The 25590-nt window shown below is 50.2% G+C and overlaps 11 protein-coding genes across 11 annotated transcripts; 5 read left to right on the top strand and 6 right to left on the bottom strand.

The window, feature by feature from the left end:
• Window positions 1-307: 307 nt before the first annotated feature.
• FOBCDRAFT_22051 (Anp1-domain-containing protein) lies at window positions 308-1746 on the bottom strand. Its single transcript, XM_031176235.3, has 2 exons — window positions 545-1746; window positions 308-494 (listed from the first exon to the last, which is right to left on the bottom strand). The coding sequence occupies exons 1-2, from the start codon at window positions 1649-1651 to the stop codon at window positions 474-476; spliced, it is 1128 nt and encodes a 375-aa protein (XP_031047368.1). The 5' UTR covers window positions 1652-1746; the 3' UTR covers window positions 308-473.
• A 944-nt stretch (window positions 1747-2690) lies between these two features.
• On the top strand, window positions 2691-4218 carry FOBCDRAFT_270968 (uncharacterized protein; the record flags this gene model as incomplete). Its single annotated transcript, XM_059611452.1, has 8 exons — window positions 2691-2738; window positions 2842-2925; window positions 3139-3170; window positions 3222-3253; window positions 3306-3354; window positions 3406-3472; window positions 3525-3672; window positions 3725-4218. The coding sequence occupies 8 exons, from the start codon at window positions 2691-2693 to the stop codon at window positions 4216-4218; spliced, it is 954 nt and encodes a 317-aa protein (XP_059464435.1).
• Window positions 4219-4296: 78 nt separating this feature from the next.
• FOBCDRAFT_22040 (uncharacterized protein) lies at window positions 4297-5234 on the bottom strand. The gene is made up of 2 exons (XM_031176230.3): window positions 4491-5234; window positions 4297-4423 (listed from the first exon to the last, which is right to left on the bottom strand). The coding sequence occupies exons 1-2, from the start codon at window positions 5109-5111 to the stop codon at window positions 4376-4378; spliced, it is 669 nt and encodes a 222-aa protein (XP_031047363.2). The 5' UTR covers window positions 5112-5234; the 3' UTR covers window positions 4297-4375.
• Window positions 5235-6344: 1110 nt separating this feature from the next.
• On the top strand, window positions 6345-7441 carry FOBCDRAFT_258374 (6-phosphogluconate dehydrogenase; the record flags this gene model as incomplete). The annotated part of the gene is made up of 2 exons (XM_031176229.3): window positions 6345-6523; window positions 6577-7441. The coding sequence occupies exons 1-2, from the start codon at window positions 6399-6401 to the stop codon at window positions 7439-7441; spliced, it is 990 nt and encodes a 329-aa protein (XP_031047362.2). The 5' UTR covers window positions 6345-6398.
• Window positions 7438-9205, bottom strand: FOBCDRAFT_258373 (uncharacterized protein). Its single transcript, XM_031176228.3, has 3 exons — window positions 8972-9205; window positions 8035-8923; window positions 7438-7981 (listed from the first exon to the last, which is right to left on the bottom strand). Exons 1-3 carry the CDS (start codon window positions 9101-9103, stop codon window positions 7566-7568), a joined length of 1437 nt encoding a protein of 478 aa, XP_031047361.2. The 5' UTR covers window positions 9104-9205; the 3' UTR covers window positions 7438-7565.
• Window positions 9206-9567: 362 nt separating this feature from the next.
• FOBCDRAFT_22024 (tRNA synthetases class I-domain-containing protein) lies at window positions 9568-13428 on the top strand. Its single transcript, XM_031176226.3, has 5 exons — window positions 9568-9800; window positions 9854-10018; window positions 10077-10709; window positions 10761-12803; window positions 12858-13428. Exons 1-5 carry the CDS (start codon window positions 9770-9772, stop codon window positions 13262-13264), a joined length of 3279 nt encoding a protein of 1092 aa, XP_031047359.2. The 5' UTR covers window positions 9568-9769; the 3' UTR covers window positions 13265-13428.
• Window position 13429: 1 nt separating this feature from the next.
• On the bottom strand, window positions 13430-15663 carry FOBCDRAFT_22014 (P-loop containing nucleoside triphosphate hydrolase protein). Its single transcript, XM_054703788.2, has one exon. It carries the CDS (start codon window positions 15641-15643, stop codon window positions 13472-13474), a length of 2172 nt encoding a protein of 723 aa, XP_054559763.1. The 5' UTR covers window positions 15644-15663; the 3' UTR covers window positions 13430-13471.
• A 220-nt stretch (window positions 15664-15883) lies between these two features.
• On the top strand, window positions 15884-17713 carry FOBCDRAFT_258371 (uncharacterized protein). The gene is made up of 5 exons (XM_059611221.1): window positions 15884-16371; window positions 16461-16521; window positions 16701-16864; window positions 17010-17418; window positions 17463-17713. The coding sequence occupies exons 1-5, from the start codon at window positions 15992-15994 to the stop codon at window positions 17493-17495; spliced, it is 1047 nt and encodes a 348-aa protein (XP_059464434.1). The 5' UTR covers window positions 15884-15991; the 3' UTR covers window positions 17496-17713.
• Window positions 17714-18020: 307 nt separating this feature from the next.
• On the bottom strand, window positions 18021-19061 carry FOBCDRAFT_237897 (14-3-3 domain-containing protein; the record flags this gene model as incomplete). Its single annotated transcript, XM_059610176.1, has 4 exons — window positions 18021-18146; window positions 18203-18572; window positions 18627-18933; window positions 19001-19061. The coding sequence occupies 4 exons, from the start codon at window positions 19059-19061 to the stop codon at window positions 18021-18023; spliced, it is 864 nt and encodes a 287-aa protein (XP_059464433.1).
• A 2463-nt stretch (window positions 19062-21524) lies between these two features.
• On the top strand, window positions 21525-22104 carry FOBCDRAFT_217813 (mitochondrial ATPase inhibitor, IATP-domain-containing protein). The gene is made up of 2 exons (XM_059609494.1): window positions 21525-21801; window positions 21869-22104. The coding sequence occupies exons 1-2, from the start codon at window positions 21683-21685 to the stop codon at window positions 22002-22004; spliced, it is 255 nt and encodes an 84-aa protein (XP_059464432.1). The 5' UTR covers window positions 21525-21682; the 3' UTR covers window positions 22005-22104.
• Window positions 22105-22323: 219 nt separating this feature from the next.
• Window positions 22324-24857, bottom strand: FOBCDRAFT_21999 (Nsp1-like C-terminal region-domain-containing protein). Its single transcript, XM_059609544.1, has 2 exons — window positions 22720-24857; window positions 22324-22663 (listed from the first exon to the last, which is right to left on the bottom strand). The coding sequence occupies exons 1-2, from the start codon at window positions 24679-24681 to the stop codon at window positions 22475-22477; spliced, it is 2151 nt and encodes a 716-aa protein (XP_059464431.1). The 5' UTR covers window positions 24682-24857; the 3' UTR covers window positions 22324-22474.
• Window positions 24858-25590: the final 733 nt, after the last annotated feature.

Genomic DNA, 25590 nt, shown 5'->3' with positions numbered 1-25590 from the left:
GCAAATACGAACTCGATTTGAGAAACATAATTCACGAGATGACAACCTATTCGAGAATGACCTCAAAACTTGTATGTGAACAGCATAACACACGCACTCGCAGATGCCCATCTATTCTATGATTCTTCCTCCACTTTCGCATTGAATGCCTGAATGTTCTTACGGAAATTTGTAAACCAATACAATAAGCATATCTTTAACAGGCCGTGATAGCTTCCCTGAAGCTATCGCGCTGTTTTTTGGCAACGAGGCTTCCATTCCTCTCTGTTTTTGAATAAATGTTCAGAGGATGCACTACTAAACGCCATGACCTGTACCCGCCCAAATTGAATCGTGGTTTGCCCACTAGCTATTAAGCAACTATTTAATGTCCTAATCCCAGGGCAGCATGCTTATCTTCTTGGCATAAGAACTAGAAGACAGGGGCCGCAAAAGGAGCTGGATCATGTTGCCCTCGTAAAGGCGTGGCAACGTTATTCGTTATAGTGATAGACCTAGAAAGTCATTAGTGCCAGATGTTGGTTGCAACAGAGAAATGACTGACCTTGTAATTGGGCAGGCCATATGGTTGCCAGCCTAATCGCTTAGCCATTTTGGCGAATCCCTCAGTCTCAATAAGATGGTAGAAGGGGAAGGGAGGGAACATGGCACCATCGCGATGCACATCTGCCTTGACTAGAAGGGCAGTACCTCCAACTCCGTCAAGCGGGATAACCAGATTACGGTCGCCGCCCTCAACAGCCAGGTATGCCATAAGCATTCGATATGTTGGCATTTCAGCGTAGCCCTCGAGAAGAATTTCATCCGGTCCCATCTTGGCAGCGAGTGCCAGCGCTGTTTCGCTGTCTTGCCAGCTGTTAAAATCGTATGGCCGCTCGGCCATTTGCTTATGTTCCTCGTCGTAATATCGCTGGAAGCAGTTTGGGACAATGAGCGGCTTATCAAAGGAGGCGAGATCCTGGATCAGGGTTGTAGGAGTCTCAATGATGTCGGCATCTAGCCACAGGACCCAGGAGGTATCGGGTCCGAGAGTTGTGAACAGTAACGAATTCCGGGCCTTCGACATAACCTCGCGACGGGCCTTCTGGTTTTTAAGCTTGTGGCGCTCGGCTTCATCCTGCGAAACAATAGCAGGATCAAAATCTTGACGAAGAATGATGATGCTCTTGAATTTGTCGCCCTCACGGCCATGCTTCTGCGTCTTGTGGATGTGTTCTTGGAGTTCGGTGGTGGCTTGGTTGCCCTCCTTGGTCTTGGGTAGGATGAACCCCAAGGTGATAAGTTCATGAGGATAAGTCAAGCGCAAAAGATTGTCCCAGTAGCCAGGATAGAATCGAGACATGGGGGTCAGGATGAGGACATTTTCTCGGTTCGCGATGGGCGAGGTCGTAATGGTGACATTGTTAAGGTTGTAGTGCACAACGGGTGGTGGCTTGAGCGGTACGCCAGATCGGGATTTTGACTTTCGGTACGGTGAAGTCGGCGGCGAGAGATGATGCTCTGCAGTTATGGACTCGAATCGGCGAGCGGTGGCGGATTTGCCCGACGGGGAGACGAGGAAGACGATGATGAAGATGCACAGGATCGCTCCGAGCGCGAGGGTCAAGGGATTCGTCTTCTTGAGACGAACCGCCCCCATGGGTCGGGCCATGAGAGTTGTATTAATGCGCCTGAGAGGCGGCGAAGTCTTCGGGTATGCCAGAGAGTGCGACAGCACCAGCTATCGCAAGGAAGTCGAGGGCATCAAATTAAATATTGAAGCTGTTTCAAGATGCGCCGCAAGGGACACCTCAGGAATAAGTGATAGGGGGTTTAGATAGATTCGTATAAACGGTTGAATTCTCAATTATAGCCTTTGAAGAGGCAAAAGACAGACAAGAGAAAAAGAAGAAACGGTCGTAGCAGATGAGACTGAGCGAAGGGGTAATATGACAGGAATACGAAGTGGTTCTCTGGCCTCCAAAGGGATAATTAACTGAAGACACAGCGACTGAAGGGTTCAGTTGGCTGAGTCCCCAGAACAGGTCTAGCGCTGAGACCCGTCCCATCGGTGAATCCCAGTAGCACCTAGGTATCCATGCAGATGCAAGATACTTTTGATTTGGAGGCGGCTCGGAGAGGCCTGAACTCTGGAAAGTATCATCGTGTCTGAGGGCTGAGGCCGTAATTCGTTTATACGTTTGGAATCATTTGAAAATCAGTGAGAATTCGAGGTTCTACATATTCGATATTGCTGTCATCCAAGGCCTTCTCGTCTCCATTAGACCTCTCCAGTGAAGTGAAGTTTAAAAAGAGGCTTGGTCGAGGCCCCTCGGCAATGGTCTTGTTCTGATCAATCTGACGGTATGATGCTTGACAAGCAACTAATATCAGTGGTATTCGAGTCTCCTAAACTGTTTCAATTGTAAATTGGTCCTGTTCGATCGCCCGAAACCCAACAATATCATTATCAAGTCCTTCCTCGTATTGTCGCACTAATAATAGAGGCTCCACCACGATTCAACGCCCAGGTTGTGGCTTGAAGCCTTGATTTGTGGCACCCACCCATGACATTCAATCCATCCTTCGCATGTGCGTAGAGAACCTTGGCCCAACTTTGTAAAGCAACACAGCTCTCCTCTTCAATTTCAACCTCAACTTGCCGAATTCGTCGCGGATTCTGCAAAGCTTCGCAGCAAATACACGCAAATATGGCTGACAAGATGGATCGCGGTCTCGATGAGATCATCGCTGATACTGTACGTCTTTCTCATCTCCCTCCTATACTTTCATACCGTCTCCCGCAGTATATGAACGCGCCCCCCGTCTCGCATCAACCCAGGCTGACTTTTTCTTTCGCAGCGCGCCAATCGACCTCGCAACCACCGTGGCCAAGGTCGCCGACGTGAACCCCGTAATGACTACCCTCGCGATGGTGTTAGAAAGGTTGGTTTCTCCTCAAACGGCAACTCGGCCTTCATCATGAGTCTTTGTTGACGTCGGCGGTGCAGGTTGACTTCCCTCGCCCTCCAATGATGCCAACTCGACCTGTACAACCCTCCTCGCAACTCGTCCTTTCGGTGCTCGGAGCTTTTGTCGATTGAACGGCTTTCCACTCTGAAAATCCCTTGCTGACCAGAGCGTCCCTCCCACTTACAGTCCGTTCGCGACGATTCACGAAACCTTGATAGGTCAGTCAAAGTCTTGCCTTCCTACTCCTCTCGCTTGCTAACTGTACACAGCGAATGGGTCCATGACCGATTCGAAGAGAACAGTAATACTTGAAACCCCTTCCTGCCCAGGACACCCTTTTGACACTTGTCCAGACAACCGCCGAGCTCCTGCTCCTCGCCGCCGCCGCGAATCCCCAGACCAGTGAGTCTCACCAATCAACAATCGCGATCTCCCTAACCTTGTGCACAATAGGGAGTCCAAGGGCGCCAAGCTCAGAGTTGACAACATTCACTATGATCTCACTGAAGAAGACCTGGATGTAGGTGGATCACATGGCTGGAATTACTACACAGTAGCTTACAGGCATATAGGAGCTATTTCGAAGAATTGGCCCAGTTGTTCGCCTTCAGCTACGGTATGACCGCGCTGGGCGATCCGAGGGTACTGCTTACGTGACGTACGAGCTGAAGGAGGACGCTCAGGAGGCGGTCAAGCAGTTTGATGGTGCCAATGCCAATGGTGAGTGAAAAGCCAGCTTGCCGAGTTGTGCAACCTGACTAACAGAAACCAGGTCAACCCATTCGATTGACTCTGCTACCCTCGCGAAACCCATTTGATACCGCCGTTATGCCCGGCCGTCCACTGGCAGAGCGAATCTCGAGTCCGGGGGAACGAAGATCCCATTCTCCCCATCGCCGGTATGATGACGACGATGCTGCCCGCAGAGGAATCGATAGATATGTTCCCGGTCAGGGTCCTCGTCGCAGCCCAATGCCTAGACAGGGTGGTCGGGGCCGAGGACAGGGTGGTCGTCGCCCTGGAGCTCGACGCGATGGCAGAGATGGGGGCAGAGATCAGGAGGGCGGACGCGGCGGACGAGGCAACCCTCGTGGAAAGAAGACACAGGAGGAGCTGGATGCAGAGATGGCGGATTACTTTGGCGGCGGTGACAACGCGCAGGCCGCCGAACCTGCTGACCAGCAAGATGCACCCCCTGCTCAAACACAGGCACCGGCGCAGACTCAAGCTCAAGCTGCGACCGACGATATTGACATGATCGAGTAGCTTTGTTGTCATGATACTTGAGTTTGATATCTGTCATGTTCACAACTATGTACACCACCAGAATGTTTAGCGCCTTACACCTAAAATCCCACCTTCAAAGTTGTCATTAATAATTTGGTTGCCTATAGTCAAATAGTCCACATGAAAAGAGAGGACATCAACCCCCTTGCGTGTTACGCCGGCTCCATGCATATGATAGTGATCCCTGCACTTGTTAGCAACCTTTTGATTGAATTCCAAAAAGTAAAAGAAACGCATGGCAGAATGCCTACCCCTGTGAAGCCCAGGTTCCGGCCTGTGACGAGGCCGTTGAAGGACATGTCAACGTTGACGCTCATGTTGAAGCTGATACTGTTCCTATTGCTCGGTCTTGGCTGTGGTCCATTGACGTTCTGTCCATGCAATGTTGTCTGCTGGTTGATAGTTCTGGCCCCTCGCATCATACCTCCATTGTTCTGTGTTGATATCCAGCGAGTAGTTTCGCTTCGTGTCTGGGTGATTGTGAATGGCGACCCAGGAGTTGTTTTTACACCTCGATCTGTTGCTCTCCTCGATAGTTGTCGAGGAGGCAGCTCTTCCACGCTACCTTCTGAGTCTGAGTCATAGTCTGAGGAGTCTTCATCTGATGTGTCTTCGTCGGATGATAGATATACACTCTCGGCATCGTCGGTATCTTTGTCAGGTGACGGTTCAACTCTTTTTTGCTTCTGCTTTGGTTGATACGTCTTTACTGGTACTGTCGTATCCGCTTCTTCGATTTCGTCTGGCTGTCGAGGGGTTGAAGTTGGAATAGGCTCTGTTTTCTTGTTGTTGTGTTTGTCTCGTGATGATCTGGTAGTTCTGGACGAGGATGCTGATGCAGTATCATGTTGATGTTGAGGAGGAGAGAACATAATGGGCTATTAGTTGATGTTATCGACGTTTTGGATACGATCAATAAACTCGTTGGGTTTTGGTCGATAATGAATAGTTTGAATTACGGGTTTCGATTCTATGTATCATATCTTCAGTGACAGTCTATAGCCTCCACTGCCTGTCAAAGGTTCGTCATCATGTGCTTTATGTCTCCGGAGGCGAATCGAATCGGGCTATGAATGGTTCCCCGCGACACCAGAAACAGGATGGGATCCTTGAAGAGTGACGTCGACCTTGACCACAAGAAACGACTTATCGCTGTATAGGCCTCGGTTCATTTTGATCATATCATTCGAAACCATTCCATTTCCACGTAGCTGATGATTTTGAAAACTGTTGAGTCTATACACGTTCGGATGCTCACATTCGCTAATCTATTGAGCTACTATATATATATACGGATGGTATGAACGCCCAGAGTGGACTGCGTACTAAGCCATAGCGCCCGTTGGAGATAACGGCGGGGATATCACTGTCACTTTCAACTACAATTCATCCTCAGTTGATCGATCGATGCCTTATGAAATAACAAAGGCACTGGTATCGTTCATTGAAAGCCCCGCACCCACCTCGCTCTCCCAACTTCGACACTTTTCCATATCCACGTAATAACCATGCGATCCTTGAATCTCGATTCAGTGTCAGCAAATCTCGTAGCATCTTGTTAACTCGCCTACATACCTACAATATGCCCTGTAGTAATCAAGTGAAGTTGGCAATACGCCTAGTCTGTCACCCGTTTGGCGGGATCGGTAATCATTTGATTCGGGTTCTATCACTTGAAGTTTCTTCGACGCCTAGAGCATGATAGATGAGTAGCTAAGACGTCAAGATCTAGTATATTTATTGTATCTCATATACCTTTGGGCCATGGCGTGTGCATTCATCGTGGTTATTGAGTCTTGAGCGTCGGGTTCTCCTCCGTCGAGAAGAAGTGCTTCAACTGAGATAGGCATATCTCTGAGAGACGAAACCCGAGATGTTGTTTATCAACCTGTCCACTAGATTAATATCTGCTCCTGCTAAAGAGCAGCAATATATTTCATTGATAACTACCTATGCATAAAGCAAGTAACTTTCTCCCTTCATCATTGGAACGTTATTGAAAATTTACAATATCTTAATTCAATAAGGATCAGTAAATGGTACTCTTAGGTTCTTATAGCAGCTCACTTACCCTAGTTCCCCGCGTCAACCTATCTCCATCACCTATTTACCTCAAGCCAACGCATAGCGCCCAATTTGAATTGATTATCAATCATAAGATGTCAGCTACCTTCGAATCTCTGCCCAAAATTGGACTATTGTCCATTGGCGATATGGGGGTCGGTATTGCAAAACTACTAGTTGCCAACGGTTTCACCGTTGCAACCAATATCTCTGGCAGAAGGTAACTGATAAACCAGGCAAGGAGAATGAGAAGTCTACTAACGGTTCCTCAAGCCAAGATACCATCGAACGAGCTCGGGATGCAGAAGTTGAGCTCCTCGAGTCTGATGTTGATCTGGTCAGGCAGAGTTCCGTTATACTCTCCATTGTGCCGCCTAAAGACGCAGAGGCAACAGCCACTCGTATTACAGATGCGTTAGCAGGCTTAGAGACTACGAAAAAGCTTTACTTTGTCGATCTCAATGCTGTTGCACCTTCGACAGTCAAGGCCATTGCGGCATCTGTTAAGAGAGAAAACCTGCCTATACGATTCGTTGACGGAAGCATTCTTGGGCATCCTCCCAAGAAGACGTCTACCGATGCCGCAACAGAATCATCAAGCAGCAACGACTCTTCTGACTGGTACCGTCCTAGCATTCCTATATCAGGCTCGGATGGTTTCAGCTCGCTCCCTTTTGGAAAGAAACTGATATCTGTTCTCAACATGAAGCAAATCTCTCCTGATATCGGCGCTGCAAGTGGTCTAAAAATGTGCTTTGCTTCCCTTTCAAAGGGATTCACCGCCATTGCCACTCAATCGTTCACGACGGCACATAATCTTGGCGTCTTAGGCGCTCTTAAAGATGAGATTGGTACATTTTATCCAGCCATGCTTGCCAACGCTGAAAAGAGCGTTCCCGGCATGCCACCTAAGGCGTATCGCTGGGTGCGAGAGATGGAGGAGATTGCTCTCACTTTCAATGAGGAAGCGGGCTGGGATAAAAGGATGTTCATGGGTGCCGCGAGTGTCTACAAGGATATCGCGGAGAATGAAGTACTTGGAAACGAGAAGACGGGCAAGAGGAAGAGGGGAACAACGTTGGATGATGTCGCCGCAGCGGCAGCGGAAGGATTGCACAAGAAGCAAAGGCCACAATAAATAAACACAGGCAGAATATTATTCACATACACATATAGCCATCTCTAGTCGCTGGGAAGGGTACTTATACATTCTTATAATACATACAACAACCGCTAGTGAAGACCATCAACTCCGTGCTGACCTATACAACATAGATTCGAGAGTTAGGCACGTTGAGTTTCCAGTCGTTGTTAAACCCAGGTTTCGAAAACATGGAAGCATCGGATGAGGTTACAAATATGCCTACGTTGGAGAGAGCGCCGAAATGATTCTCCAACAATCGTGCCTCAGGTTGAGATGGATTCGCATCAGTTTCATCCTCGACCTTGCTGGATGTTCCGAACACCACACCGGTTTGTTTCTTTCCGACCGGCTCGCTAGCAGAAGAATCTGTTGATGCAAAGAACTGGATTTTGGAACTCACAGGGACAAAATTGCCCCCTTCCATAGCTTGGATGAACCTTTGCATCTCTTCTTCTTCAGATACAACAAAGTGAGTTTGCTCGGGGTCAAGCGACAGCAAACCCTTCTTTGCCCCCCAACCGCCGCCACCACTCACTGCAAGCTGTTAATGGATGAAATCAGGCACAGGGACTGTAGAGTTTGCTTACAAACTTGATATAATCGACCCCCTTGCCTATACAGGATAGCCAATTGATCGGAGGTTAAAGCCGTTAGCTCCGTGATACTTTGGCCATCAGCAAATGTTGCCTCGGGATCCGGATTGACATAGGGCGAGCTGCCCCCTGACTGAACAAAAGTCGGAGGTGTGATCATTGCCCAAATGCCCATAGGAGACTGAACTAAGTCCGATTTGCTGGCATGGAGCTCGTTCACTGCTGGCTCGAGCTCATTTGATGCTGGAACTGATTCATCTTCGATGTCGACTCGCCGTACGATATTACCAAAGCTCTCAGTCACCACACGGGGTTGAGTCAGAGGCACGAGGGGAGCCCAGATACCAAGGTCATTGATTGACGGGAGCCTTTTCCGAAAAGGAATGTTTACTTTCTGCAAATGCTTTGTATCAGTTTGCTCAATAAGTTTTGGAGAGCCGGTTGACAAGTCGTAACGGCTAATGATAAGTGTCGAGGTCCTGTGGTTCTGAAAAGTGGTGTTGGTAAGAGGGATAGTGATATGCGGGTTGCCAAGATCCATCGTTAGAGCTGACACCTTCCCACCATCCGACCATTCCTTTGGGGGCGCCTTTGTCCATAGTCCTGGTAGGATAGTGTCGAGATTACCACGGAGGATAGATAGCCCCTGAATGGGTTTGTTGTTCGGCACTGGCGGGGCGATGTGGTCAACAACAGCGCCCAGAGTATGGAACTCGCCGGACCCATCAGAACCTGACAGGATATCTACAAACTCAGACATAAATTCATCCTTGCCTAGCCATTGCGCATATTGTGGAGTTGCGAGTACAACTGCTGCATCGTGGCGGCTAGGATTGGTGATGTTGATCTGAGATCTGACGGCTTTTAATAGTTTTGAGGGATCCTGTGGAGGGTTAGCAAATTCGACAATTCTACTTGTTACAGAACTTACTTTGATCTTCGGACTCAGCTCAACAGTAAAGTAATCTGATTGTTTACTTGTTGAGTATACCCTCCTAGTTGTGGTCGAAATGCGATTGCAGAGACGGCTCTCAGGAGCTCTCAATGCCAGCCGCAGGGCCATTGGGACGGAATTCGAAGACTGGTCACACCAAATATTCAAGGTTGGAGTAGATGTTCTAATCTTGGCCTTTGGAGTAATTTCGTCTCAACTTATTGCATAGGGAGGCACCTAGTCTAAGACGACATCCAGCTCAGGCACTTCACATCGCTGGGTTGAGCGTTTGTGGCTGGTGAACTACTGCGCCACAGTCTACAGTACTGGCCCAACTGAAACATGGTGGTCCGATATCGTTGGTGTAAGAAGGGAGTCATCAGAATAACAATGAGCATTTTAAGTGATGATCAACACTTATCAATCAATTAATGAGTCACATGAACCGGGTTGGCATTATTTCTAATAATTTGATGTGATTTGACACAGTAACTATGAATTATATCAATGTTAATGCTACTACGCCACACTTTCTGTACCCCTCCATGAACTAAAAGTTATCCCCCACCATCAGAACCGGGTGACTCAATCTTCGAAATTACAGTGCTGTAGCTGGTAAGAGTCACACAACATCTACCTATATCAATTCGAGGTGCAGGTCATTGCTTGAAGCCCTCAATATACGGGCTTCATTCAGTCATCTCCGGCACGACGTTTAGACTCGCGGTTCGAGCACTGAGGGTGCGATCTGTTTCTCCAAGAGCAAGCCGACCCTTAACAACCACGCGAGTAAATATGGCGACCAACAGTGGCCGAGGAAACCCAAGTTTGATACAGCCTTCTGGATCAACAATGCTGATACTAATCATAAAATCATAGTCGCCGCCAGCGAGGGCATTCAGGACGCTACCAGCACCCCTCCAGCCGTTCCCGCCGCGGAGAAGAAGGAGATTGTCGAGTCTGCCACCGGTGCACACGCTACAGGTCAGGATGCCGGCGCAGCAGCCGCCGCCGGTGCGCCCAAGGTGAAGACCGAGAAGGAGTGTATGTAATACGCAGTCCATTGACACTTTTCGATGCATCCCCTGACATGATTTCACAGTGGAAAAAGAACGAAAGAAGGCCGAGAAACAGGCCAAGTTCGAAGCAAAGAAGCAAAAGGCTGCTGCCACCGCCCCCAAAGCTGCCAAAGAAAAGAAGCCTAAGGAAAAGAAGGTCGAGGAGGAGCCTCTCCCCGAATACGTCGAAGACACCCCCGAGGGCGAGAAGAAGCGAATTCGATCATTTGAAGACCCCCATTTCAAGGCTTACAACCCCATTGCGGTCGAGTCTGCATGGTATAGCTGGTGGGAGAAGGAGGGTTTCTTCAAGCCCGAGTTCAAGCCCGATGGCAGTGTCAAGGACGAGGGCAAGTTCGTCATTGTTCACCCTCCTCCAAATGTTACTGGTGCTCTGCACATGGGTCACGCTCTCGGTGACTCCCTTCAGGATCTCATGATTAGATGGAACCGTATGCAAGGCAAGACTACCCTGTGGTTGCCCGGATGCGATCATGCTGGCATCTCTACGCAGAGCGTTGTTGAGAACATGCTTTGGAGAAAGGAGGGCAAGACAAGACATGACCTTGGCCGTGAGGAATTCGTTAACACTGTCTGGAAGTGGAAGGACGAATACCACAAACGCATCAACAAGGCCCTGACCAGTCTTGGAGGATCTTTTGACTGGAGCAGAGAGGGTACGTCAGCCCCAAGCTTGTTGGAGGAGAGAAATTGCTAACGGAAACCAGCTTTCACCATGGACAAGAACTTGTCTGCCGCCGTTACAGAGACCTGGGTCAAGCTTCACGAGGAGGGAACTATTTACCGAGCAAACCGACTTGTTAACTGGTGCACGAAGCTTAACACTGCACTTTCCAACCTTGAAGTCGTCAACAAGGAGTTGACTGGCCGTACCCTGCTCGAAGTCCCTGGATACGACAAGAAGGTCGAATTCGGCGTCATTGTCCACTTCAAGTACCCCATTGAAGGTTCCGATGAGCTTGTCGAGGTCGCCACCACCCGTATTGAGACTATGCTTGGTGATACCGGTATTGCTGTCCACCCCAAGGACGAGAGGTATAAGCACCTTATCGGAAAGACTGCCATCCACCCCTTTATCGAGGGCCGCAAGCTACCTATCATCGCCGACGAGTATGTCGACATGGAATTCGGTACCGGTGCCGTCAAGCTTACTCCAGCTCACGATCCTAACGATTTCACTCTCGGCCAGAAGCACGGCCTTGAGTTTATCAACATCTTGACCGACGATGGTCTTATGAACGAGAACACTGGCGCTTACAAGGGCCAGAAGCGATTCGATGTCCGTTACGCTATCCAGGATGATCTCAAGGCCAAGGGTCTATATGTTGACAAGAAGGACAACGCCATGAAGGTCCCTCTGTGCGAAAAGTCCAAGGATATCATCGAGCCTCTTCTGAAACCCCAATGGTGGGTCCGCATGAAGGAACTCGCTGAGCCTGCCTTGGCTGCTGTTCGAGACGGACGCATTAAGATCCGACCAGAGACTGCTGAGAAGAGCTACTTCCGGTGGCTTGAGGACATCAACGACTGGTGCATCAGCCGGCAGCTCTGGTGGGGTCACCGATGTCCCGTCTACTACGCTAAGATCGAGGGCGGCGCTGGAGATATCCCTGAGGAGAAGCTCTGGTTTGCCGGCCGAACACGAGAGGAGGCTGAGGAGAAAGCTAAGGCTGCACTCCCTGGCAAGACATATACACTTGAGCAAGATGAGGATGTTCTCGACACATGGTTCTCTTCTGGACTCTGGCCCTTCAGCACCCTCGGCTGGCCCAACAACACCCACGACCTCCAAACTCTCTACCCCACAGAGGTCCTCGAGACAGGTTGGGATATTCTCTTCTTCTGGATTGCCAGAATGATCATGCTCGGTCTCAAGATGACGGGCGATATCCCATTCAAGGAGGTCTATTGCCACAGTCTTGTTCGAGATTCAGAAGGTCGCAAGATGAGTAAGAGTTTGGGTAACGTCGTTGATCCCCTGGATGTCATCTCAGGTATCCAGTTGCAGTCTCTCCACGACAAGCTTCTGCAAGGTAACCTACACCCCAGCGAGGTCACAAAGGCCACCAAGTATCAGAAGACTGCCTTCCCTGAAGGTATCCCCCAGTGTGGTGCTGATGCCCTGCGATTCACCATGGTCAACGCCACAACCGGTGGTGGTGATATCAACCTGGATGTCAAGATTATCCACGGATACCGCAAGTTCTGTAACAAGATCTTCCAGGCTACCAAGTATGTTCTGGGAAGTCTCCCCAAGGACTTCACTCCCTCGACGTCAGGGGTTGTCCGTGGCGAAACTCTTGCCGAGCGGTGGATTCTTCACAAGATGAACACCGCGGCCAAAGAGATCAACCGTGCTCTTGAGGATCGCGAGTTTTCCAAGTCAACATTGATCGTCTACCGCTACTGGTACAACGAGCTTTGCGATGTCTACATCGAGAACTCAAAGGCCATCATCCGTGACGGTACTCCAAAGGAGCGTGAGTCTGCTATCCAGACTCTCTATACTGCTCTCGAGGCCGCTCTCACCATGATCCACCCTTTCATGCCCTTCATTACTGAGGAGATGTGGCAACGAATGCCCCGGCGACCTGAGGATCAGACCAAGTCTATCATGGTCGCGAAGTACCCCGTCTACCACGAGCAGCTTGATGACCCCGAGTCTGAGCGCGCTTACGAGCTTGTTCTAGGCTGCTCCAAGGCTGCTCGCTCACTGATGGCTGAGTACGCCCTCAAGGATGAGGCTGAGGGTAAGTGCTATAAACCTGTGATCCTGTAAACGATTTTTACTGACTCATTCATAGTTATCATCCAGGCTTACAACGATACTGCTCTCACTACCGTTAAGGATCAGTCGTCTTCTATTAAGACCTTGAGCGGTAAGGGTATCAAGGGAGTCGAGATCCTCACCCCCGATGCTACTAGACCCGCCGGGTGCGTCGCCTATCCTGTCTCAACCGAGGCCTCCGTTTTCCTTCACGTAAAGGGCCGCGTTGACCTCGACGCTGAGATCGCCAAGGCGCAGAAGAAGCTCGACAAGGCCAAGAGCAGCATCCAAAAACAGGAGAAGATTCTCAATGATCCTGGCTACCTTGAGAAGGTCTCAGACGCCGTCCGCGAGACAGACGAGAAGAGATTGGCAGATGCCAAGCAAGAGCTCAACAGCTTCGAGGAGACTATCAAGCAGTTTGAGCAGCTAAAGCTGGAGTAGATAAGATAAGATAAAAGGAAGACATGTGAAAGAGTGTGTGCTTTGCAATGAGTGTGCTTCAGATGTAGAAAAGAATTCATGGGAGATGTGGAAGTGATATTTATAAATGGGTTCACTCTGCGGGTTCTTTCTTCTGGTTGATGAGACTAATGAATTTTTCCATTTCAATGATTTTATGTCGCCTAAATTATTGTCCAGTATCAGTTTCTACCAGCCTCCTTTCCCAAGCCCTTCTTCCTTATCTTTCCTTGATCCTCCGCCGTCACCACGTACTGGTTTTGACTGTGCGGCCTCATGTCTCTTCAGCTCTTCTGGCACCTTGGAGATGGAGCTCTTGCTGAGGATTTGCTTGAGATCGTACATGGTATCAGCGTCCTCAGGACCCAGAAACGTAATGGCAACACCACTCTTGCCAGCACGACCTGTTCGACCGATACGATGTGTGTAGCTATCGATTTTAGGGGCCATATTGAAATTGACGACGAGGGAGACATCGGGAACATCGATACCACGGCCAGCAAGATCAGTCGCAACGAGAACTTGTGTCGTGCCGTTGCGCACTGACTGGAGAGAAGCTTCCCGCTGTTCCTGAGTCTTGGAACCATGGAGTGTGGCAACCGTCCAGCCCATCTGCTTGATATCGCGGGCGACAGCATCACAGTTGCGCTTGATGTTGACAAAGACAATGATGGGTGGCGCAAAATCATTCGAGGCAAGTATCTCCTGAAGACGCTTCTTGCGACGGTCCTCACCGGGAATGAACTCGACACGCTGCTCGACAGTGTCAACGGCTTCGCCTACGTTACCAATGGTGACGATAGCTGGACGGCGGAGGTACTTCTTCGCAATCTTTTCCACCTGAGGCGGCATAGTTGCTGTATACATCATAGTCTGTCTGTAACGATCGTTTCCACCTAAATAACGCTTCATTTTTGTTGCATCTTCGGCATCTTCCGTATCCGGCTTCTCGTTGTTAACAGGTAGTGCTTCGAGAATCCTGTTAACAGGTTCTTCAAAACCCATGTCGATCATACGATCTGCTTCATCCATAATGACATAGCAACATTGTGCTAGGACGAGCACTCGTCGATCAAGACAGTCAATAAGACGACCCGGTGTAGCAACGATAATCTCAGCACCATCGCGCATGTTGTATATTTGTTCCTCGATAGAGTGGCCACCGACAATGCTCACAACGCGAAAGCCGAGAGGACCAGCAAACTTCCTGGCTTCAGACTCGATCTGCTGCACCAGTTCTCGAGTCGGGGCCATGATGAGAGCGTAGGGGCCGTCGTTCTTATTGAGCTCGTCAAGGGGCGGTAGATCAGAGATATACACTAACAGCGGTAGTAGGAAGGCGGCTGTCTTTCCGGAACCAGTGACAGCTACACCGATGAGATCGCGGGCTTGCAGCGCGATAGGGATTGCAGCTCGTTGAATGGGCGTCGGCTCCTTGTAACCCACATCCTCGACAATGTTGAGCAAGCGCTTAGGGAGATTCGATTCTTGCCAGCTGCGCATGGGGTTCGGAATCATGCCACCCTTTGTAGCGATTCCAAAATCTTCTTTGAAAATACGCCAATCCCGCTCGCGCATATCTTCTAAAGACTTTTCAGACCATCGCTTGCCCAGTCCTGTTCGATCAGCTCGTTGTCTCGCTTTGTCGCGTGCTCGGAAGAAGTCTTCCATGATACCCTTTGCTCTCTCTTTTCCATTCTCTGGATCTCTCTGCTCTATCATTCGAGCTCGTTTGCGAGCGCGCTCCTCGGCTTCATCGTCGAATTCTCCACCAACACCGGCGAATGATCCATTGTGGTTGACGGCCTGTCGAGTATATAAGGGATCGTTGTCGCGTGACGTGTCTTCATCAGCGTCCCACTCGAAATTGAACTTTTTCTCTGTTGTTCGCATTCGTTTCTTCTTCGCCGAAAAGTTGGACTGTTGGTTAACTTGGGGCCCCAGGTATCGTGATCGGAGGAGAGTGGCCTCGATATCCTCTGCAGACTGCTTATCCGCAGCCTGTTTATCTCCCTTCCGACCTTCTCTCCCCCTGCCCCTCCCTCGCCCTTGATCTCGATATCCGTCTCGATCACGGCCATTCTCCTGATTCATAGCCTTGGGGCCCGTCGGTACGCGCGATGATCCATTCGTAGAATCGTTGTGCCTTGAAGAGCCGTTCGATCTGGCGGCCCATTTTTGCTCTTCCTCTCGCCGTTTCTGCGCGTCTTCGGAAGCCTTGCGCTTCTGCTCGTCTTCCTCCTTCTTTGCCTTTTCAGCTGCTAGTCGCTCTCGTTCGGCCTTGGGGATGAACCTAGGCTTTGCGGCGGCGGCATCCGCAGCCTTCTTTTGCCGCAAGATTTCTTCGATATCGAGAGGCATTTTTGTGTGATGGAAGAAAAGAAACAATAGAGCGATATGTTATTACGAGATTTCTATTAGGCAGTCGCCCACCACAAATAGAAGTGATGACTGATGATTTGCTGTTGAATGACAGAGTTGACAAGGCTGAGGCAGTGTGGGTCTAGCTCTAGGTGGTGCTATGACGAATCATTGGCTGATAAACAATAATGGGGGTCCACCTGCATGGGCGAGCCGGGGGTCTATCTGAAAACTTGGGGAGCGTAAGGTAGCCTTGAAGATTGGAAAGCTTCAAATTCGTGATCATTCTTTCGGTTCCGGGGCATGCAATTGATTGCCCTTCAGCACGGCAAATCATAGCAAATCACCATGGCATCAACATCACAGTTCATCGGGCTTGCAAAGTCGCTGCCCGCACCACTGCAGCGCTTCTTCGCCCGCTATCCTCCCGCCGCCATCCTCCCCGAAAACACCCCAAAGACCCGATACCAGGAGGAGAGACCGAACCCTTTCCGCTTCTACAAGCACCCAGTGACAGGTAAATGGCAGGACCCTGTCTACTCGCAGCGTCGCCAGGCTGAGCTGGTCAAGATGGCCCGTGAGAACGGCGTCGAGGATCTGCTGCCAGAAACACGTAAGGGCACTGAGTACAAGCTGGCTCACCGTGTTGAGCATGGTCTGAGAGTCAAGGGTACTGGCGTGGGACAGAAGGTCAAGGGTCATATCCACGAACGACATATGATTGCAAAGTACGTGGACGGTCCCATCACGGCGATCACAGACTGGCTGGCTATGTCCTGTGATGAGCCTAGAACAACAATGACTAACCATACTGCAGGATGGAGACAAGAAGGAAAGCCATGTTGGATATGCCCAGTCTTATCAAGCGCTGGAAGAGGGTAAGATCAAAGATTGACTGCCTTGATCGTCCAAGGGAGCATGTGTTGCTAACTACACTAACAGGTGGGCAAATACGGTTGGACCAAGTTCCCCAAATAAACAAGAAGAAGAGAGATGGAATGACTGCTTTGGCGCGCCCTGTACATTCACCATGTATTTTTATGTACAACAATATCAGCGACCGTCTTGTCAAAGAACGATTGTGCACTCAAGATCCAGCTTCCCTTTCGTAAATTACAGGCCACCCAACTACCATTGCGTCTGGAGGTTCTGGGACATGAATCTCCTATCTTCTACACCAACTAACATTAATATGGCTCTCATTTCTCCACGTAACCCAAGGTAGATAGATATCTGCGATTTCACAACAGCTCCATCCATCATCTGTTGAATGCGTATCACGTGATATCAGGCATTGAAGCCTTCAAGCTTTTAGTTGTCCAGAATTCACTTGACAAACGCGCATCTGTATAACTCGACCCCATAGCATGGCCTCACCAGAAGTGGCAACGCATTACCAAGTCCTCAACCTCACACCCACGCTACTCGACACACAGCATGATTCTACACCCCTCATAAAGCGCGCCTATCACCGGGCCCTCCTCCGTAACCACCCAGACAAAGTCACAAATTCAGATCCATCCTCTGTTTGCTTCACAGTCGACCAAATCACAACTGCTCTCACCATCCTTTCCGACCCTTCTTGTCGGGCAGCTTACGACGCCGCGCTGCGAGTGTCTCGCCCGAGCGAGAAGAGAGATGGCTCTTTTCAGATCGGCGTGGAAAGTGTTGACCTAGATGATCTGGCATTTGATGAGGATCAGGAATGCTGGTACCGCCCTTGTCGCTGTGGGAATGAGCACAGCTATGAGTTTTGCGAAGCAGACTTGGAAGAAGTGAGTGATGAGGGGGAGCTTGTGGTTGGCTGTCTCGACTGTAGTTTGTGGCTTCGAGTTCACTTTGCCGTTATTGAGGATGAACAGGAATCACATCCTTCAAATAAAACTTCGAAAGATAAGACTTGACTTTACGGCCTCCTCATAATCAGATTATGGTTGAACCAACCATGACAGAGTACTCTTGTCCGCATATATCTTGGCAAGGGCATGAACTGTGTCGGGATCAACGATCCAAGAACCCGGCCAGCAATCAAGCAAGATACCTGGCACCGCAACCTGGTGTTGTTGCTTGTATGCCAAAAACCCAATTCAGTTTCTTCAGCTGCGTCATCACTAGTCATATATTTCGTGTATTGAAAGTAATTTTAGTATTTTTGTTGTCCAGACGGCCAACGCATTAACAGTCTAAAAGCAGAACGTAAAAGTGCTCTGTTGTAGACTCTCCTTGCCAGCCCGTTGGTGGAAAAGTCAGCCCTTCCATGGCCATTGTCTGTACTGAAACGATGCCGAAGCTCTTGATCAAAAACGAGGTCTTCCGTCCACACTCCGTAGACACCAGTCCACCTGACACCTGCATAGACAAATCACTAGTCGACTCCTTACTCGGCCTTAGGCTCCTCAGCCGGGGCAGCTGGCTCCTCGGTGGCAGCCGCAGGTGCGTCCTCCTTGGGAGCCTCAGCCTGACCAGCAGCGGAGGTCTCGGCCTCAGAGGAGGTCCAGAGAGTCTGTCACTGTGTTAGCTGTCGTCGAATAGGTGAAAAAGAGCAATCCGGAAACTCACAAGGTTGTCACGGAGCAGTTGCATAATCAGTGTAGAGTCCTTGTAGCTCTCCTCGCTCAGGGTATCGAGCTCTGTGGATTCCATGTCAGTATAACGTTGGCCAATTGGAAGCAGTCCACGGGTCGTACCAGCAATAGCGTCGTCAAATGCCTGCTTGGCCAAGTGGCAAGCCTGGTCAGGGGCGTTGAGGATTTCGTAGTAGAAAACTGAAAAGTTAAGGGCAAGACCCAGGCGGATAGGGTGGGTGGGAGGGAGCTCAGTCTGGGCAACCTCAGTAGCAGCCTTGTAGGCCTCGAGGGACTTGTCGGCAGAGTCCTTGCGACGGTCACCGATGGCGAACTCGGCAAGGTAACGGTGGTAGTCACCCTTCCTGCAAGACTGGTCAATAAAAGTATGTGACTGGATGCTACGAGTTTGCGCCTACATCTTGTGGTAGAAAACCTTGGACTCGCCAGACTTGGCAGAGGGAATAAGGTGCTGGTCGAGAACCTCGAGAATGTCGTCGCAGATTTTGGCGAGCTCGGCCTCAATCTTCTGTCGGTACTCCTTGATAAGGGTAACCTGGGAAGAGTTGCCCTTTGACTCCTCCTTCTGCTCGATAGAGGTGACTATGCGCCAGGAGGCACGGCGGGCGCCAATGACGTTCTTGTAGGCAACGGAGAGAAGGTTTCGCTCCTCGACAGTGAGATCTCGATCCTCACCGGCGACAATCTTCATGTTCTCAACCATCTCTGCAATGGGCGCGCGCCCCAAACGTTAGCGCGCGATTGACATATTGTGTTGAGTCCTGGAACATACCCTCATATCGCTCAGCCTGCTCGGCGAGCTTAGCAAGGTAGACGGCGTCTTCGTGACCCATTGTGTTGATGTTTGGCGACTGTGTTTGAGGTCAGTTAGTAAAGGGGGTGGTCAAGCCAGTCAGACGAAGCAAATAAAGCAATATGTGCAGAGACGGGCAGGCAGGCACAAAGAGAGTGGTAGAGTCGAACGGCGCAAGCTCGTGTATGCGTTGGTGAAGGCGACGATAATGGAATGATGAAGGAAGCTTCGAAGTGGGCGAGGGGCGATAAGTCGATGGTTTTAGGCGATACAGGGAGAGGCAGTTGCGCGCCTAGTGTGTGGCTAGAGCGGCGGCGACGACTCGGTGAGGCTCCCCGCTCTTGGGCTGTCAGTGGCGGAGGGGTTTCTGAGACGACGGCCTCCTGAGATGGGCGACAAGCGACAACGAGCACCACACGGTAACTAAACGACGAGTAGCCTCAAAATAAGGTGTTTTTGTCGTTGGCAGTACCGATAGGGCGGCTATCGCTTAATCGTGGTGGTGAAGGCGCCCGGAGATCCCAAGGGGGGATGATAATGGGTGCGTGTTCGTTTCGGTTTGAGGAGGGGGGGGGCAATGACGACAGAGGGGGTGGTGGAAGGGCACAACAAACACAAACAACAACAAGAAGACGAGATAGCCGCAACAGGATATGGCGAGGCTTCTTGTTCAAATGGTAGAAGGGTTGAGCAGGGCAGAAGCGTAGATACGTACCTTGAGTCGTGGAATTTATAGTAGTTTGAGGGTTTGTTTAAGGAAAGCGAATAAACAAAATTCGGCTGAGAGGAGCTTCAGTTGAAGGAGTTGGCAGATGGCGAATGGGGCCAAGAGAAAGAGAAGAGAGATGAAAAAAAGAAGTGGTTTTGTTTTGCGGGACGAGTTGAGTTGAGAGAGAGTTAGACGGGGGAGTTATTGTCAAGTTATTGGTTGGGGGTGACGAAAGCGCGAGAGATATCGAGGAAGGGGCACCTCTGGGCAGTGACTGCCAGTGCCAGCAGCCAGTCAGCCCCATATACGTACCTTGATTAGCCCCCCACCCAATTGTCACCCACCTGCCATGGTGATCCATTGAAGCTGGCTGGACCTTGGAACTTCAGTGGACACCCAATAATGGACAATCGCTCTTCTCATTCATGCTTAATCTCATTAGGTTGTCTTGTCACGATTGCAAGTTGCCAAACGAAAATGGGCCTCTATTGAGGCCTCGCATTGATGGGTGATGGGTCTTGGATCTAGGCATCCTTACTGCATTGTCTCCCTCGGTAATTCGCCTACCGAACTGTCACGCCTTACTTTTCAGCTTAGGTGGTCCCATAGAACTGTCCATCCCTTTCTTTTGAGTATCTCGACGTTGAGAACTATGTTCATCTTGGCCTTGAATCTCTGGCCGACAAAAGCCGTTAATAGCGGCAAGGCACGTCAACGGCTAAGAAACGGGCACGTTAAACAAGGCGACTTCACAAAAAAAAGAAAATGAAATGAGGGGTCCATAGTGTCAAGTGTCATCATCGTCATCATGCGACCCGACCTGATTGCTCTTTTGCCTTGTCAGTCAGGCTGTTGGTGTGCTAGGAACAGCCACATAAGTGCCGACACGAGACTTTGGTTGTGGGACAGGAACGGCAATCTCAATGCTGCTGGTCAGATTCATCATTCTCATATTGGATCACGAGTTAGATCTCGCTCTCAAGTTGGTTGACCGCTCTGCAGTGAATACACCTCGCCTCAGTCTTATAAATCCGCCAGACAGCTAGCATTGCACTTCATTCATTACTCCGACAGAGTCGAAACATCCTATTTCATTTGATGAGTAGTCTAAGGTACTAAGTCACAGAACTGTACGAATGGCTGGAATGTATATTGGCGGAGCACATCTGCCCGGTTTATACTTGGGTTGAGTATATTGTGTTGGTTTGGCAGTTTACCTGATTCACTGACGTCGTTATCCAAAAAGCCACGATACAACTCCCTCCGACTACCAGAGCAGTTATCCCGATATCTCGTGAGGTTTGTATTGACTAATAAATCAGTTAACCTGGAACACCACACAGCACCTAGTGACTACTTATTATGGTATTGTGTATGTTACTAGCATGTAGAATAAACCCCGATAAAACCCCACCTGAAGAGAGCTCTGATGTCATGCAATGGCTCCGGGACCAAGCTGTGTGTGGTACATGTGATGCGCCATCCAAAAGTTGTGAAGGTCGAGCATCGAATGCAAGGAAACCCCGAGCTTCATAATAAACTCAAAAAATACCGATAAACCAAAGTGCTATCCTGCACAATTTAGGGTAGTTATGCCTGACCAGGCACCCTAGAGCTATATCCTGGTCCCTGGCTGGCTCAATTCCGTTGTCTCGTAGGCTGAATGATCATGACCCAGATCCGAGCTTGCAGGCGGAGCTGGCCGGGATTTGCCGCTAGGCCGGCCATGATTGTTAATCCAGTACCTGGTTTTACCAGCCCGTCATGTGCCAATATCAAGTAACGGCCTAAGGCGACCATAGCATTCTACCCTTGGCCTGAGCTCGTTGTCAGATCATCTCGGCTCTTCCACCAGCAACCGTCCAACGTCATCGGCTACAAAACAAAGCACATCTCCAATCCTTCTTTCTCACTAGCAAGCCAAGACAAGAAATCAAAACTTCAACGCCAGCATGCTTCGCACAACCTTCCGCCAGACAGCCGCCTTCCGGCCTGTTCGATGCTTCTCTACCACTCCTCGCGTCATGACTGAGGGAGCTACTGGTTCAGTCCGTCCCACTGGTGGTTCTGGGTGAGTTTTCCACCCACGGTCCAATTGACATGGGGATCGAAGGATTCTGACATTTGTCATTCTCTAGTGATGCCTTCCAGCGACGGGAGAAGGCCAACGAGGATTACGCTATCCGCCAGCGCGAGAAGGAGAAGCTCATTGAGCTCAAGAAGAAGCTCCAGGAGCAGCAGCAGCACCTTGACCGTCTCTCCAAGCACATGTAAGCTACCCATGCACCATCCGCGCAGTTGTCGGACACCCGAGTTGAGCATACCTAACTTCAATTCCCCTTCAGTGACGAGATCACCCGTGAGCAGGGCGGCGAGAAGAACTAAACAACTCATACCTCGGATTACCGGATACCCCCGGCAAAGACTGCGGGGAGAAATCATCAGCTCTGACTGAGGTTCAATTCCGCTCGCCAAGATCGATGGATGTACATTTATCAGTTGGGGGAACTCGACCTGACTTGAAATTGCACTTCTTCCAGTGCTTGTCTTTTTCCATAGTCTAAACTAGTGTACAAGAACAATCACGCATTTGCACTCCTCAACATTGGATTTCCAGATGTCGCCCGTATCCTTGTTACTCTAAACTGAGCTGTACTGCACGTCTTCTCTCCATGTTCATATCTGATACAGAATTATCTGAATTCCTTGCCTAAAACTCCAAGCCAATAATGATTGCCCCCTCCTCATCGTCGACCCATGTAAGAGCGATAGAAGCTCTCTGCCGCATCATTATCAGAACCGGCATAATGACTTCCTAGGTTGCTGCTCGATTTCTGAGCAGCCGCGACCTTGGCTTGCAGCGACGAGGCATTAGCATCAATCCACTGCAATTGTGTAAGGTGGCCATTCAGGACCCGAACAATCTGGCTCAGCTGTGTACTGGGTTAGCAAACCTTATCCAGGGTAATAAAAATGGAACGGAGCTTACAGGGTCCTCAGGCTTAGCACCCTTGTTCAATGTCCCTGAGATGTCATTGATTTCCTTGACCATCTTGGAGAGATCGCGCGACTTTTCATCCAATTGTTGCGTCAGCTTCTCCGCAAGCTTGTATGTACGTTCTCGTTCTTGGTCAGGGCCAGCTAACTGCTCACCAGGACCAAGCTGCTTCGCAAACATATCCTGAACCTCAGACTCATATCGGTCCAACCAAGCCTCGAGCTCATCTTGCTGGCTTTCTACAGCAGCAAGCTGTCGCTCGATTTCATGGCTGGCTCGTTCAGCCTCGAATGTATCCAAGTACAACTTCTGGATCTTCTCGCCGTTATCCACCAGGCTTCTGTCCCAGGTCGACACAGTGGTGGCTTGCTCCTTAAATTCCTTCTGGTATTTGGAGAGATCGGATGCCCAACGTGTGACAATGTCCTCCATGGTTTTGTTCTTGAGTCGCGCCATCTGGGATGTTGGGCCAGTCGTGGAAGCGCCTAGGGCTCCAGGGGTGGCACTGGAAGCCGCAGACTTAGCTGCATCCTTGCTGGCGTCTGTGGTAGGCTTCGTACCAAACAGGCTGCTGGCAGCAGCAGGAGTTGAGCCCACCGCAGGGGCAGTAGTAGTTGTTGCACCAGCTGTTGCAGTCGTGGTAGCTGCAGAACCGGCCGGCTGGCTGGATGCAGGTGCTCCGAACAGACCACCGGCTGGCGTTGAAGTAGATGATTCGGTAGATGGCTTGGGAGCGCCGCCAAAAAGACTGCCAGCGCTTGCTGAAGTTGTGGCCGGAGCCGCTGTAGAAGTTGTACTTGTTGCAGGTTTGGCTCCGAACAAACCTCCAGCTGTTGTTGTAGCAGAAGCTCCTGAGGCAGCAGAAGTTGTTGCGCCGCCGCCGAAAAGGCCACTCGCCGGTGTCGAGCCTGGAGTTGTAGTCGCTGGGGCTGCAGGTTTGGCACCGAATAAGGAGGCTGTAGAGTTGGCAGGGGCCGTGCTTCCGGCTTGCGAAGCCGCAGCAGGCGGAGCCCCTTCAGTCTTCGTACCGAACAGGCCTCCGGCCGCGGGAGTAGAGGCTGGAGCCGGCTTTGCTCCAAAAAGACCCCCGGGAGGAGCGCTGCTTCCGGACTGCGCACCCCCGAACAGGCCGCTGGATGATGCAGCTGCTGTAGTGCTGGGTTGGGCAGAAGGAGCAGACGTGCTTGCAGGTTTCGCTCCGCCGAATAAACTAGAGTTTCCACCGGATGCTTGCGCGCCTGTATTGCCGAATAATCCACCAGTAGGCTTCGAAGAGTCAGCGGGTGGTGCCCCAGCTGGAGTCGTAGATGGTAAAGCGAAAGTTGGCTTAGCAGGAGTTGCAGCCCCAGAGGCGGCGTTTCCGAAAAGGTTTGTGGTTGCAGAAGAAGGGGTAGCTGTCGCTGCCTGGTTGGCATTATTCTGGCCGAACAGACCAGCGCCACTACTAGCAGTAGTAGAAGAGCCACCACCGCCGAAGAGGCCAGTGGCTGGCTTGCTTGCATTGTTCCCATTGTTTCCAAAAAGTCCTGAAGATGCAGGGGCCGTTGAATTGCTGGCACCACCACCAAACAATCCACCGCTAGCAGGTGCTGAAGTAGCCGCTGGCGTAGTAGACGAGGCACCCCCAAAAAGACCACCCGTCGCAGGAGTTGTAGAGCCACCACCGCCGAAGATACCACCAGAAGAGGGAGTGGTAGAAGTGTTGGCTGTGTTTGCGCCGCCGCCGAAGAGATTGCCGCCGGGCTTCTGCGCCGAGGCACCGCTTTGCTGACCAAACATATTGGTTGCGCTGCTGGTCGGTGTTGTGGTGTTACTGGCAGAGCCACCAATCGAGCCGAATGAGAAGCTAGGAGTTCCTGTAGCTGCTCCAAAAAGGCCCCCCGAAGCTGGCGCAGTCGATGTCGTGTTGTTGGGCGCGCTGGAAGAGCTTGCGTTTCCGAAGCTGAACGACATCTTAGGAGTTGAAGGCCGAGATCAGCTTGCTCGAATCGGGGGATTTATCGGTCGCGAGTACCTGATCCAGTTTGGAGAAGTATCGAAACGTCGAAGAAGAGGTTTCCCGGTAGTCGAAAGCAAGACCTGGGATGATGACTACGTAAGTCGAAATGGGAAGATTGTGGTCGTTGATGGCAACGGATGTGTTGAAGGCGGCTGGTCCGCATAGCATTTGGGAGCTTTTTTTGTGGAGACGCGTCCTGAGATGAGCATTTACCGCTAGCTGCACCGTGTCCGTGCTAGCCTACTTCGGCAACCGTTTCACTTTTTACGTTATAAACGGTGTTTATTCAGTTTGGCTGTAACTTCAGATCTCGATATAGACAAAATATTAACAATCATGACGGGTGAATTCAAACACAGAGCTTTGGAGTATGACACCCACGAATGAAAGTTTTGTACGGTGTTTCATCATAATAATACAACAGAAGTCATCAGCTACGCTGCCTTCGTTTAACCTTCTGGTCGTAAACATTGAGTATGTGGTGAAACATTTTGAATGGAAGACGCAGTATATGTATGATAGAGCAGTCTTCAAGTTGAGATCAGTTGGCTTATAATAATGATAGGAAGTGGAATGTAAGATGCGGCACCGTCTAAATGGGACGATAAGTATTATGTTTTATGTATGTTGAAGATAGTAAGCATTGTGCTTCAGTTTCAGATGAAGGATAGATCTTGTGCCAAAGGTTGACAATGAACTGCAGTAACTAGTCATCATCTCAATTTTCTCGTATCCATGCTAATGGGCCCAAACAGTATCTAAGGTTAGTGGGTAGGCCGGTAGCAAAGAAAGTTACAAGCATCGAAAATTACTTATTGCATCGTTCCTTTCAAGTTTCATGTAGTCTCAGTATCATACTAATG

Source organism: Fusarium oxysporum, chromosome III (genome assembly GCF_013085055.1).
Source record: "Fusarium oxysporum Fo47 chromosome III, complete sequence".
In the NCBI taxonomy this organism is placed as follows: domain Eukaryota; kingdom Fungi; phylum Ascomycota; class Sordariomycetes; order Hypocreales; family Nectriaceae; genus Fusarium; species Fusarium oxysporum.
This window is presented reverse-complemented; position numbering and strand designations above follow the sequence as displayed.

What these genes read in the sequence shown, in the direction of transcription:
- FOBCDRAFT_217813 (XM_059609494.1), top strand. Translation starts at nt 21,683, where the DNA reads ATGCTTCGCACAACCTTCCGCCAGACAGCCGCCTTCCGGCCTGTTCGA. An exon ending in CGTCCCACTGGTGGTTCTGG is followed by an intron (nt 21,802 to 21,868) that starts GTGAGTTTTCCA and finishes GTCATTCTCTAG; the next exon opens with TGATGCCTTCCAGCGACGGG.
- FOBCDRAFT_21999 (XM_059609544.1), bottom strand. Translation starts at nt 24,681, where the DNA reads ATGTCGTTCAGCTTCGGAAACGCAAGCTCTTCCAGCGCGCCCAACAAC. An exon ending in GTGCTAAGCCTGAGGACCCT is followed by an intron (nt 22,664 to 22,719) that starts GTAAGCTCCGTT and finishes CCCAGTACACAG; the next exon opens with CTGAGCCAGATTGTTCGGGT.
- FOBCDRAFT_22051 (XM_031176235.3), bottom strand. Translation starts at nt 1,651, where the DNA reads ATGGCCCGACCCATGGGGGCGGTTCGTCTCAAGAAGACGAATCCCTTG. An exon ending in ATGGCCTGCCCAATTACAAG is followed by an intron (nt 495 to 544) that starts GTCAGTCATTTC and finishes ATGACTTTCTAG; the next exon opens with GTCTATCACTATAACGAATA.
- FOBCDRAFT_258373 (XM_031176228.3), bottom strand. Translation starts at nt 9,103, where the DNA reads ATGGCCCTGCGGCTGGCATTGAGAGCTCCTGAGAGCCGTCTCTGCAAT. An exon ending in AGCTGAGTCCGAAGATCAAA is followed by an intron (nt 8,924 to 8,971) that starts GTAAGTTCTGTA and finishes AACCCTCCACAG; the next exon opens with GATCCCTCAAAACTATTAAA. An exon ending in GGGTCGATTATATCAAGTTT is followed by an intron (nt 7,982 to 8,034) that starts GTAAGCAAACTC and finishes AACAGCTTGCAG; the next exon opens with TGAGTGGTGGCGGCGGTTGG.
- FOBCDRAFT_22024 (XM_031176226.3), top strand. Translation starts at nt 9,770, where the DNA reads ATGGCGACCAACAGTGGCCGAGGAAACCCAA. An exon ending in GGTGAAGACCGAGAAGGAGT is followed by an intron (nt 10,019 to 10,076) that starts GTATGTAATACG and finishes ATGATTTCACAG; the next exon opens with TGGAAAAAGAACGAAAGAAG. An exon ending in TTTTGACTGGAGCAGAGAGG is followed by an intron (nt 10,710 to 10,760) that starts GTACGTCAGCCC and finishes AACGGAAACCAG; the next exon opens with CTTTCACCATGGACAAGAAC.
- FOBCDRAFT_22040 (XM_031176230.3), bottom strand. Translation starts at nt 5,111, where the DNA reads ATGTTCTCTCCTCCTCAACATCAACATGATACTGCATCAGCATCCTCG. An exon ending in GGAACCTGGGCTTCACAGGG is followed by an intron (nt 4,424 to 4,490) that starts GTAGGCATTCTG and finishes TAACAAGTGCAG; the next exon opens with GGATCACTATCATATGCATG.
- FOBCDRAFT_22014 (XM_054703788.2), bottom strand. Translation starts at nt 15,643, where the DNA reads ATGCCTCTCGATATCGAAGAAATCTTGCGGCAAAAGAAGGCTGCGGAT.
- FOBCDRAFT_258371 (XM_059611221.1), top strand. Translation starts at nt 15,992, where the DNA reads ATGGCATCAACATCACAGTTCATCGGGCTTGCAAAGTCGCTGCCCGCA. An exon ending in TTATCAAGCGCTGGAAGAGG is followed by an intron (nt 16,522 to 16,700) that starts GTAAGATCAAAG and finishes CAACAATATCAG; the next exon opens with CGACCGTCTTGTCAAAGAAC. An exon ending in ATTTCTCCACGTAACCCAAG is followed by an intron (nt 16,865 to 17,009) that starts GTAGATAGATAT and finishes TCGACCCCATAG; the next exon opens with CATGGCCTCACCAGAAGTGG.